The 12,565-nt window shown below is 43.1% G+C and overlaps 1 protein-coding gene across 6 annotated transcripts in view; it reads right to left on the bottom strand.

Moving 5' to 3' along the window:
• LOC308130810 (IQ motif and SEC7 domain-containing protein 1-like) overlaps positions 1-12,565 on the bottom strand; it is a gene marked incomplete at its 5' end in the record, with an annotated part of 93,056 nt that overhangs the window by 16,535 nt on the left and 63,956 nt on the right. Inside the window, one exon of one of the 6 annotated variants that reach the window (XM_080497297.1) lies at positions 4,382-4,756. The exons of 4 other annotated variants lie outside the window; for them this stretch is intronic. In XM_080497297.1, the coding sequence (XP_080353423.1) occupies positions 4,382-4,446 (65 nt within the window). Of the gene's footprint in view, positions 1-4,381; positions 4,757-12,565 lie in introns of those variants that run through there. One more of the 6 variants, XM_080497299.1, reaches the window with a different exon arrangement.

Genomic DNA, 12,565 nt, shown 5'->3' with positions numbered 1-12,565 from the left:
AACCATGTTCTAATGTGACTGCTACACACTGACAACCATTATAAGAATCGGCAGGCTTCTGAAAATATTCAGCTGTAATTATAAATTCATTCACTTACTTGTTCCAGACAAATGAGGAACCATTAATGCCAATTTGTCCCCAGTAACTGACAACACCTAAAACTGCACAGCAGGTGGTAGCAGTGCCAACAGTGATGTGTCATTGAAAGCTAGGGAAATCATCCACAACGTTTCTGGATGTTCACATTGTTTGTTTTCTTCATATTATGACCATTTTCAAACCTACTCAATATATTTTTAAACCTGTTGTTTAATGTGTTTATTATCATTCCACTGATGCAACCCAATTGAGATTAAACTGTTTGTGAGCGGCGACTGAACTGAAATGAGTGTGACAATATATGGCCAAGAGAGTATTTGGATGCAAATGACTGTGGATCAGGTCAATCCATTTATTTTAACTGGGGAGAGTGACGGTGAATTGTTTTGCATCGCATGTTCTCATTCGGGGTCAGCCTCGGCCACCGTGGCACACGAGAACCTGAATGCTCACGGACTCCCTCAGGGGAGTGGATAGAGACAGAGTCTGAGTGTGGGCCGGAGTGCAGCGACAGAGTCGAAGAGGAAGATTATGTTAATGCTACAAAAACACCCGACTTGACTCCACACTGGGAAAAAAAAAAAAAAAAAAAAAATCATACTTCCTTGCATAATCGCCACCAGGGCGAATCTACCCGCCCATCTGTCAAGGCAAACTGCGAATCTGCGAAGTTAAAAGTCTCACCTTGCACGCTGTCACTTCTTGTCTTGTAATTTTTTTGATAAGAACTTTAATCACTGACTTGTATAAAAGGGTGATCATCAGGACTTTTTATAATAAAATGCAAACAAAACAAAACAAAACAATGGCAGAGGAATAGATATTATTATTCAACAAACATTTTGAAAATAAACAGAAAACATTAATGGAAATCTATTTGGAAATATTCCAAACATCAAAAATTAATTTAGCAAAGATGCTGTATTTTTTATGCATTTTCACTGCTTCCTTTATAAATAGAGGACATACATGCAAAACACTTTGAGCCTTGTAGATGTGCTGGCTGGCCACTTTGCTACACCGATGCATACGAGAATATCTCAACAATTTTTTGGGACTTTTTCATTAACTTTGTTTCTTTAACTTAGTAAACACATTCCCACCATCCAAAGAGGAAGTGAGAAGTCTTTGACCTTCAATTTTCATCTCGCACCACTAACGGGGCAAATCTGGATCTGTCTGGCACTTCTCACTTTGTTCTGCTGTACTTTATGCGACGAATCAAGATCGCAAACTTGCTTACAAACATTACACCTACTTGACCTCCTGTTATTATCAACATGAGCATGTTTGTATGCTGATGTAGGCGTTTGCCTCCCAGCTCTGTGTCTAAGTGCAGGCTTACAGAGCTGCTATCACGGCCGCAGACTATCAGTTTCATTTCGCTTTGTTTAAAAAAAAAGAAAAAGAAAAAAAAAGTCTTGTTTAGGCATAATCCACATTCCATTGTTCTCACTAATTGCTTGTGTAATTATTTACAACCCAAAGTAAGTTTTCATTTTGGTTTATGTAACAGGACAATGTAACTGTAGGAGGGAACACAAAACCTCATTTAAACTGAAAACTCGAACTGAATGCTGCTTGTATAATCTCTGGAGTTTGCAGTCTCATCACCCCCTTTAAATCCACAAACAATAAAAACTCCAGAAACAACAATTTCCCAATAAGTCCTGGTTGTTTGCACCTTCATTTCATGTTGTAGAAAGACAGTGGGATTGCAAGTAAATGGAAGACAGAGCTGTACTTTCAGCTCTGAGGTCATTGAATACCCTAAAGAGTGAGGTCAGATGCCCATGACGGAGGGGAAAAAAGGGTGGGAAAAAAAGAAAGAGCAGCTTTTAAAGGGCTGATATTTTAAGCTACAGTGGGTGTTGGAGGGAAAAAGAGGGCGTGAACTACAGCAGAGCAGGAAGTTTGGTGACATTAATCCACATTAGAAGCAGGAGTGAATGAAACAGTTCGAAAAGAACTCAGAAACTCACATTTTCACGTAACTTTAGCAACTGTATGAATAATTCACGTTGGATTGTGGAGCGAGAAACAGGCTGTCGTGTGACGACTTCCCAATAGCGACTGTGCGGCACTTGAAATATGATCTAGCAATATTAACACCAACTGTCCGTCCGTCTGGCTCCTTATCCAACAGGATCCCCCGTAAGCAGGCATGGACAAGCACGTCAGCACGGCTGGCAGTGATTTTCAGCCACGGGATCGAGGGATTTGGGGGGGTCGCGGGGGGGGTTCGACAATCTCTCCCTTTCCTCTCTCCTTCCCCCTCAACACATCCTGAACAAACAGGCCCGGGCCCCTGCCCAGGCCTCAACCCATTCCATCAGTCGGACCTGAGGGAGAAACATTCCTCCATCCCGGAAAAGAGGAGTCACATCTACAGGAGTTCTGGGAATAGAAGAAGGCTAATGAAGTGCAGGCGGGCGCTCAAGAGGAAGAGAGCGCTGCAGCGTGGAACCAGTGCAAGTCCCAAACCAAGTCACAAAGCAGTCCACAAACCCAAGCTTAATTCAATTGTGAGCTTCTAAGCAGTTTTTGGTTTCTTGAAGTGGGAGCACAGAAAGGAATGAGAATCACCTTAGGGACATTTTCTTTAAAAAAAAAAAAAAAAAAAGAAGAAAAAAACCCAGCATCAAAACACATTAGAAACATTTGCTCTAAATTAAACTGGAATCAGACCCATTCTATGAAACTTCTTTTCATTATATTTTGTGTAATTGCTCCTCATTTAGAGGTGTTTAGGAGAAAATAAGGCCAATGACATTAACTTGAAATGTATGAATGCATAACTGGATTCCCTGCCTCAATCCGTCTGTTTATATATGCGCGTATCTTTTCTGTGTGTATGTAAACACAGACTCTGAACTGACCGTTCCAATAAAATCAAACCGCACTTCGATATCACACAGCTCACCACCCCACACAGAGACGACATGTGGTCCAAGCGCAACAAAAGCAGATGTTTTCTCTCATTTCAAGCCGACTCACAGAGCTCATAAATACACACGCACAAGCAGAAAGGAATAGATTTTTTTTCAGGTAGACCACACAGCGGCACATTAATGAAGTCCAGCATTAAAAGGTGAAGAAGCCAAGTGCATGTAGGGGTACCTGTCATTTTAAAACCAATAGCTGAATAAGAGGAGGATTTTGTAAAAGCTATATAAAAAAAAAAAAGACTGCAAGAAGTGAGCTGGGAATTTATAGTTTGACACAGCTGCAAACAGGAAAGCTGCAGTGGCCAGCAGACTGACAGTATAACTCTTGAGGGTTTCCAGCAGACAGAATAACGCCGTCTGGAGTCTCATAAGACTCAGGGACGATAACTACTGTAAGTTGTACAGTTCAGTTTGAAAGCTTTAGGGTTTGGGTGTCTTTACAAATCATGAGCCGTCATTTGACATTTAAGGGTTTTTTTTTTTTATATATATATAAATAAATTTTCGCTGCATTAAGGGCACAAAGATTTTTTTTATGATTTGGCTAATCGGACTAATTCTTAAGAGCGATCAATAAGCTGTACTCAGCAGCATCTCTCTTACAAAGACAAGAAAATAAAAGCTATATCGGTGCAGCACTTTCGAAACGTGCTCCTGCACAAGTGTGGCGAGTAGGTTGCTATTTTGTAGATGCCACTCGCGTACTTCAGAGATCAATACTATTCCCTTGTTAACTGCCAGGACTCATTCTGTCTGATCAAGTCATCCTGCCTCCTCCTCCCTCCTGTCAAGACCCACACAACAACAACAACAACAGCAACACCATCGTTATCCTTCACTAATGAATAATTAAGCCTTCCTGCATACTACGCTCAGCACCTGCCCTTGAAGATTCGACCATGAAAAAAAAGCACACAGTCACGGCCGTCAAGTGGGAGGGCCGCGACACACCACAGGACTGCCCTTCAAATTTCTATTGGGGGGGGGGGGGGGGGGGTTCTGTACAGTAAGACCAAACAGTGTGATAGCCATCACATACAGTGACTCAGAAGAAGGGCAGAATCCGTTTTCCACTGTAATGGAGTCAAAACTGGAATGACAAATCACACTTTAAAAATTAATGGGCTCATAGCTTTACTCAGTGAACTTCTATCATGGATTTGGTGGAGTCCTACATAAACACATCACTCATCCACAAAAACAAACAAACAAACAAACAAACAAACAGTGTGTATCTACCAAAAAAAAACCAAAACATTTGTAGGTGTCATCTCATCAAGTGACAAAAAAAACACTCAGACACACACAGTATTCACTCTCCTCTTCCTCTTACCAGCCATTCAGCTCCAGCTCCAGCAGGGACTGGGTCTTCTCTGAATTACACTGCAAACACCACATGCTGGCCGGCACTCACAAGTCGGTGTACTCCAAACATCCGTATGTCCCCCCCCTCACTGGTCCCCATGAAAGCCTAAAAGGTCTCTTCAGCAGACGGACACATCTCAGAAGTGCCATCTGGTGTCGCGTGTAGCGTTCCAGACACTTCCATTCCTTAGCCTGGTGAGAGCGGCTCCCTATAGACGGTAGGCGTACATGGTCAGTGCTAAGTGGCGGTAGACTAACAGATGACTGAAGCTATTGCCTTTTCTTTTTCTTTTCTTTCGGTCTTCTGTACGCCGAGGCTTGGTGGGAGTACAAGGGGGTGGAGGCTGGGAGACGGAGGAGTGCGAGTTTTTCTGCCAGGTCCTGGGCTGTATGGAAGGGGGTGGGGTGCAGGAAAGTGGGTGTGAAAGCGTAGTGGCTCAGGGAAGGAAGAGAGAGGAGGAGATGAAATACCTTATGTGTCGCACGAGGAGGGGACACCAACACTGATCAGGGAGCAGGTAACAAGAAAGAAAATCATGTGTTTCAGACGTGTTTCTGGGAAAGTAAATACAGTAAAGTAAAGGTGCTAAAAACAGAGGAGGGAGGTGGCAACTTCATCCTCTGTAGATATGTAGACAGTGTCACGAGACACGGGCATAAATAAAAAGTTGTCCTTGAAGGAAACTGGCTTTTTTGGCGTGTTTCAATGTCGGGAACTTTTTGTTAGCCCATTTTAGATGGAAGAAAAATGACTTGCTGGACAGCGACGGCAAATAAAAGAGAGCACTTCTATTAATAGAGCCTTTCAGGACTCAGAAGTGACTTAAGATGTGCACTAAGAAAAGGATGGGGAAAAAAAAGGAGTCCATATCTTTTTGGTGCACAGAATCATAACTGGGAGAAGTTGTCCACCTTTAGTTCTTTTGTTTTCATTCTTCCAGACAGTGCCGTTTAATTTCAGGGATAATCTTACATTGCATTAAAAAAAAAAGCCACACGAGTTTCACCATCAAGGCGTCTGAGCTCCAAAACATGCAACAGAGGCCAGAATGACAGCGCCTCATCCCGGGACTTCACAGAGTTGTTAAGACAGGCCAGTGACTAATTGCCCCTCTGAGAGAAGGGGGTTGGGGTAAACTGCCCCCAAGTCAAAGGTATTTTTTATCTAATGACAACAGGCACAGGAAACAGAGGAGAATGGTTCCCACATGGAGCCAGTTTACACACACACACACACACACACACACACACACACACACACACACACACACACACACACACACACACACACACACACACACACACACACACACACACACACACACACACACACACACACACACACACACACACACACACACACACACACACACACACACACACGTCTATAGAGGAAGATGCCGAACTCTTCTAATTACAGACCTGAGCCCCCGAAATGATCACCTTCTCGGGACTGTTTTCGTCTGAGACTTCAAATGAGAGACGCAGAATGAGAGACAAAGCAAAACAAAGAGTTTCCAAAAGGAGAAGAGAAGGCATACATTTGCATACGTCATGGATCACAGAGGGTATATATTCACAGACTTCCCTGCTGTGTGCGTGTGGCTCAGGCAGAATTATTATGTGCAGAAAGGCACACAGACAGCAACTTGGTAACTGATCTATTTCAGTGTGAGACCTTGGCCCTGTACTCTGGTGGCTACAGCTGCTAATGCCTTGTGGAGCTGCAGACAGTTTGCTCAACTTAGAAGTCTCACCCATCACGCAATCTCGCTACTCTGAGATCCAAATACAGGCGGGAGCAAAAAGACTTGCTTTTATTAACTCTCGCATCGTCTGTTTGCAAGACTTCGCCATGCAGACGTGCATGTAGGCAGAAGGTTAGTTTACAAATGTGTGAATGGTTTTAAATATTATGACAAACTCAAGATTTTTTATTTTTTTTTGAAGGGTGGACCACAGGGAGCAGCTCACTGGAGTTTGTTTGTTGAGAGAGCTGCAGGGTGGAGTGGTGGTATAGTGGTTAGCAATTTCACCTCGCAGACTTTTCAAATCTGTGCCCGAAAGGTGCTTCTCTGTGTGGAATTTGCATGTTCACCCTTTGCAAATATGGGATTTCTTTTTGGCGGATGGATGGATGGATATGGAGCAATAATGCTGTGTCACAGTGTTGATCATAAGCCTATTGTTGTTACAGCATGTTGCTCTGGCGCAACATCAGTTTGATCGCCAACGTGATCTAATTAGATGAATTCCAGGTAAAGCGGACTTGTAAAACTTTTCTAAAACTAAGTGAGCCTGGAGCAGTTGTCTCCGCCTGCCTGCCTCCATGCCTCTCTCTTCCTCCTCCAGCGTTACGACCCAGTCTAGTCGCCCTGTCTGGTAAAGGCTCAGTCCATCTCCAGAGTTTGGCCTGTGCGGCGCTCTACACTCCAGAATGATGTCATTGAGAATTCCAAGCAGAGGCCCACTCTCTGCTCATAAAACGGTATTTCTTCAACTCAATACATATGGTTTCTCTGCATTTCATCTCCCACTCCATCACCCCTCCCTCCACTTCGGTTCCAACGCCCTCCCTTCTTTTCCCCTTTTTTGTTTTAAAAGCATTGAGCACTAGATACACGACACTTGGCACAATCCAAGGAGGCATCTACAGGTCAACTCCACACAAATGCCTTTATCAGGTGCATTCCCACAGTGTAGCATTTGAATACTATCAGTAGGAGGGAAAATTTTGATTTTCCCATTGCAATGAGAATGAAAAAAGACAGAACAGAGGAAAAGGACAGCAAAGGAAGCGGCAGGGCGAAGTGGTAGCTTCCTGGAAACTCGGTCACAAGGTTTCGCTGCAACGTGCACTGTCTGCATGACCTCATGCATCGTTTCTTATTATCTGCCTTCGCTGGATAAAGAGCGATTCAAACCTGCGCTAAGAAAGGGAAAATAAAATGAAAACTCAGCCCGGGTCTGGTCTGGAAACAATTACAGCCGGCTGATGTCATAGTTTGATACAACAGCGTACTAAATGAGATGTAGTGGCCCGGGATTGTTCATGAACACAGACGACTTTGTACGGAAAGAAAAAAAATGGAAGAAACACGTTTTTCCTGTAAATTCTCAGGAACAAAGGATTTCTGTGCATAAGAAGGATCTGGCAGCAGATGTATAAATAGAGCTGAAATAGGAGTAATTAAAGGATATGCTGCCTCTGCTCATCACATCCTGGCAGCAAAGCTGGAGCAGATGTGTTGCCTGTGGGATCTGATGGGAATGATCAAAGATCATCAGTGGCAAGTGATGTCTGAGAAGCTTTTCTCTCCTGCGCTCCGTGTGCATCACTGTAGTAAGTCGTAGTAGAAAGCAACTTCAGTCTGAATGAGAATCTATTGGTCCAGATGTAGGGAAACTTGAGGCAAGAGTTCAGGAGATAAATTTAGCATTTTTTTTATTTGAGCAATATTGAAACAAAAAATATCTTTTCACAATGATAGACATAAAGTATGATGAACTTGCAGTGCTGACTAGTTTTGGAATATTTTCAGATCCAAGGAAATTCAAAGTAAAGAAGTAAAGAAAGAATATTGGCATTTTATTCGAAATACTTACATTTTATCTTATAGTTTGATCACTGTTTGTGTTGGAATCAGTGTAGAATAAGAACAATAGCCACTGGGATCAGTGTACATTAAAGGATGTACAGCATGAGCAGCATGAATACAGAAAGATAGGTGAAAGTTTGCTCCTCAGTCTTTTCTGGGTGGAGGTTTTCTTTCTCTTGTTCTCCAAGTGTTTGAGTGGGTGTCCTCTGGTTTTCCTCTCACATTCCAGGAACATATGCAAGTCAGGTGGAGACAGAAAGCTGCGGTAAAATATGAATGTTCAAGGGCATTTCTCTGCCAGCCTTGAAATGACAACTTTCCACTTCAGGGCTTTGGGCCATGAGATTTTTTTAAAAGTAGTAATTCATGTTGATTTCAGTATAAAACAAAGGTGTAATGGTTGTCTGTCCTTTCAATTCCGAACAGATCTTAATTGTATATTTTGTATTTTCAAAAAAGAGGCCACTTTACTGTGTTTCATAGTCCCTTTACAATTTGGAATAAAATCGAAAGGAATGATTTTATTCACAGCTCAACCATAAATCTGTGTTTATTTCAACCATGTCTTATTAAAATTGACCTTGTGACTGTGACTAGCACAACACCGCTGATTACATGCACGTCATCTCCCTCTTTTCCACCCCTCCCTCCATTTATGCAGAATACAAATAGAGGTCGTGCATTGTCTACGCTTTATTACAAGAAGATTCTATTTACAATATTTTCCAGTCACCGTGTTTTTCTCTGGAGCTCTTCACTGCAGCCCCCTCCTCTCCACAGAAACATACTATAGCACTGTTCTCCCCTGCTAAAAATAGACCCATGTGAGGTGACACGCTTTGGTAAACACTGTGAGGGAGGCAGTACTGTGAAGAACGAGACAAAGAGTGGAGATGATTGCAGCCGGATGGCTGCTGAATGCCCTGCTGATTTCATCTCATTTTCTCTAGGTTTTATCACTGTGGCACATTTGATGAGAAGGGTTTCTCAATGACATTGTAACATTGCGAGGTCAGAAAACGGTGCCGGACTCAGGCGGCGTCCCCAGCGGTTTGTGCTCGGAGCAGCCACGACTGTAAATGTGTCAAAGGCCACAGCGAGTATAAATACCCGCGGAGGCCATACGGGCCCCGGGAGTTCGTTACCGCAACCAGAACGACAAAACAGACCTGACAAAGCCATCACATGATGGCACCCAGTCCGCAGAGGGCCTGCCAGAGTGATATCGCCACCCACTGGTTAGGAATGATACTGCACAACGGGAGAAGCCATCAGGCAGTGATATCACTCGGGATGGGTGAGATCAGACATGTTTGTCACGGGGGGGGGGGGGGGTAAAGTGGAAGCACCAGGATGAAACAGAGCAGCTTGTTTTTCTAGTTGAGAGATGTTAGTGGGTGAGTTGGGGGTGGTGGGAGGCGGGGGTAGGGGTGGGGGGTGGGGGCAATCTATTTGAGGCATAGTATATTACTCACACCTGTCTCGAATCACACGGGAAAAAGTCTTGTAGGCCACAACATGCACCATAGGTCATAGCAAAGATGAGTTTCAACATATGTAATGCTATTTTAAAGCATTTTCCCCTGCATAGATGAATGAGTTTCTTGAATGAATGTTTTATTTTTTAGCTTTTTCAACTTTTATTGCTAAATGTGTTATGAGTTACGAGGGTAAATGACAATTTACCTCAATACTAACTTTTTTTTTTCATCTTTACCAGTGACTGTGCACATTTTAAAATCCAAACTGAAGCTGTATCTGAAGTTTCCATCCGTTTTCAATCTTTCTAAAGTTGCACAACCCTTGCTTAAGTGTCCGTTTCCTGCTGAATGGGACTATAGTGGCCTATCAATCATTAAACTAGACGAGTGATTCCTGCAACATCAGCCAAACACTCCCCCAAAAAATTACATCTTTCTGCTTTCCTGACTTCCAAAAGCCATCCATCAGCACTAACCCGCAGAAAAATAAAAGCATATCCATCCACTCGCATAAACCAGACTACTTGTTCCGAAAATAATTATTGTTGTGTTCGTGCGCGTGCGCGCGTGTGTGTGTGTGTGTGTGTGTGTGTGTGTGTGTGTGTGTGTGTGTCACTGCAATCATTTTAGAGCTACAAGCTAAATTACATCACTGAACTGGGTAAATTGACTGTAAGGCTTGCAATGATAATAATTGCCATTTCAATCAGATTCCATTCATCGTGGCCTGCTTCAGCTATCAGATAAACAGCTGATGATCTTGAACATGTGTTGCCCAATCAGTCACATCACTCACACGTTTTCATTTGCCATCAAGCATGAAATGATGTTATGGTATTGAGCTGATTGTAGAGTCATTATGTTTCTCAGAGAGTGTGAAAGGCTTTGAAAAGAGGTATTGTCTTAAATATATAACAAAAAATGTGGGCGTGTATACTTTTACAGTAGATCCAACTTTTCCATACAGATATATGATCCACTGCTGTGGATTCAATATGAAGAGAAATATAAAGACGATAAAAGGAGGAAACGCCAATGGAAAACCTCAACATTCCTGTAATGCTCAGACTGTCTATATTCTGTCACTCTCCACACGCAGCTGTTCAATTACTTTAGCCCAGCTTTCCTCAATTTGTGTTCCATAGCGCCTGAACCGCATAGTCAGGACTGCTGCGCTCTGCCGCCCAACCAGGGCAAGGCCAACTGAGCCTCCATGGCATCCAAAATCAACAACATAAACACTCCAGCTACTGAGCCCTGAGGAGCCTCCATGAGTCGCTCCTCGCTCGGCCCTGCGCAATGGCACAACTCGCTGTTTGTGCTGGCACTGCGTGGAAGAGCAGCCAGTCTCATGTCTGCTCAATCACACCTTTAACAGTCTTTGATTGGAGATTACAGGCGCTGACATGTTGCCATTTGGTGACCACCATAATACGTATGTTAAATAATCTGTCTTTTTCATTTCACCCACCATCTTGAGAGCTTGAAAGATTCATTTCAAACTGCGCTCCACTTGGAAGAGAACGCACAGAGTATTTCATTTTAATGTCCCTCATTAGGCTGACAGGGAAGGAATTATTCAGGAAACATAATGTTATTTCAGGGGAAAGTGCCTAAAACTGCAGGACTGAATACACATGTGGAGAAATGAAAGCAGCTATGAGTTTCGTGATCTGGTGTGTAAACATTGTTAAGTCTAAGTCATTCGGAGATACAGTGTTGGAATAGGAAGACAGCTCAAGACTATAGAAACACATTTCATTCTCATTTCAAGCTTAGCTAAGCCTCGGGAAAACAATTTTACTCAACAGATAAGCTAATCTAAAAGAGGTTTCCATTATTGATTCGTTGACACACACACACACACACACACACACACACACACACACACACACACACACACACACACACACACACACACACACACACACACACACACACACACACACACACACACACACACACACACACACACACACACACACACACACACACACACACACACACACACACACACACACACACACACACACACACACACACACTTTTTGTTGTTTTTTTTTTTATTTCTCTGAAATAATGAAACAAAACTATTTATAAAACCCAGCAGCTGAAGTAAAACTGCTGTGTCAGGATCCTAGCTTTCAAAGGAAATCCTGACTTTTTTTTTTTTAAACAGTTCACATCCAAGCAGCAAAAAGAAAATGGCGATGAGAGCTGCTCCCAGCTACAAAGAAAACCTGATCACATGTGTTTAAATATTAATCCAAAGCCACAGCTGAAAGCACCTCGACAATGAAAGCTGGATTGAACGAGAAATAATTCATGATCCCACATCTCTGGGTTATATGTTGATCGTCATGACCCCTCCTGCCCCAGCTGGAAGTTGGACCCTGGGCTGGGCTGTCCGCCAGGGGCTAGGTGTGGAAGTCATGGTTTGCAGGTCTTAACAGCGAGCTATAAGTTTAGAATACAACAAAAACATGAAGAGTGGACTGGCCAGTTAAGTTTTTTTTTGTCTGAGAGCAACAGAGACCAACAGGAAGCAATCAATCACAGAACAAAAGCAGAGATAACGCAGTCATCCTCGATCTACGTTCCTCTTTCCTCGCAAACGCAAGAGGAAGCTGAGGAAACCTTTTGTGCAGGTCAGAGGAGTGCTGAGGAATGGATTCATGTTGACATATTCCAGTGGAACAAGATATCCTGAGTATGCAAGTTCCATTCATACCACGTTTCCACAAGACCTGCTGGATGCAAGTCAGCAGATCTTATATTTCAACGCGTGCTCCATTCAGACGGGCTGGGCAGGGCACGAAACCTGGCGTTACAGAGCGGGCGAGACATTCAGAGAATAACAAGCAGACTGAAATTCATGATAACGACCCCTCGAGGAGGAGTTACACTCGGCTATGTTTATTGTTTCATTTCCCCGGATCCTCTCGAGACCGTCACACGGAGGGATCGAGATTAACTCGCATCTCTATGACACACTACCTGACAGCACTTGATGATATTTGACTCATTTAATTTACTCTGTTACCCTCCAATTCATGGTTTTCAGCAGAAACT

Source organism: Blennius ocellaris (genome assembly GCF_963422515.1).
Source record: "Blennius ocellaris genome assembly, chromosome: 5".
In the NCBI taxonomy this organism is placed as follows: Eukaryota; Metazoa; Chordata; class Actinopteri; order Blenniiformes; family Blenniidae; genus Blennius; species Blennius ocellaris.
This window is presented reverse-complemented; position numbering and strand designations above follow the sequence as displayed.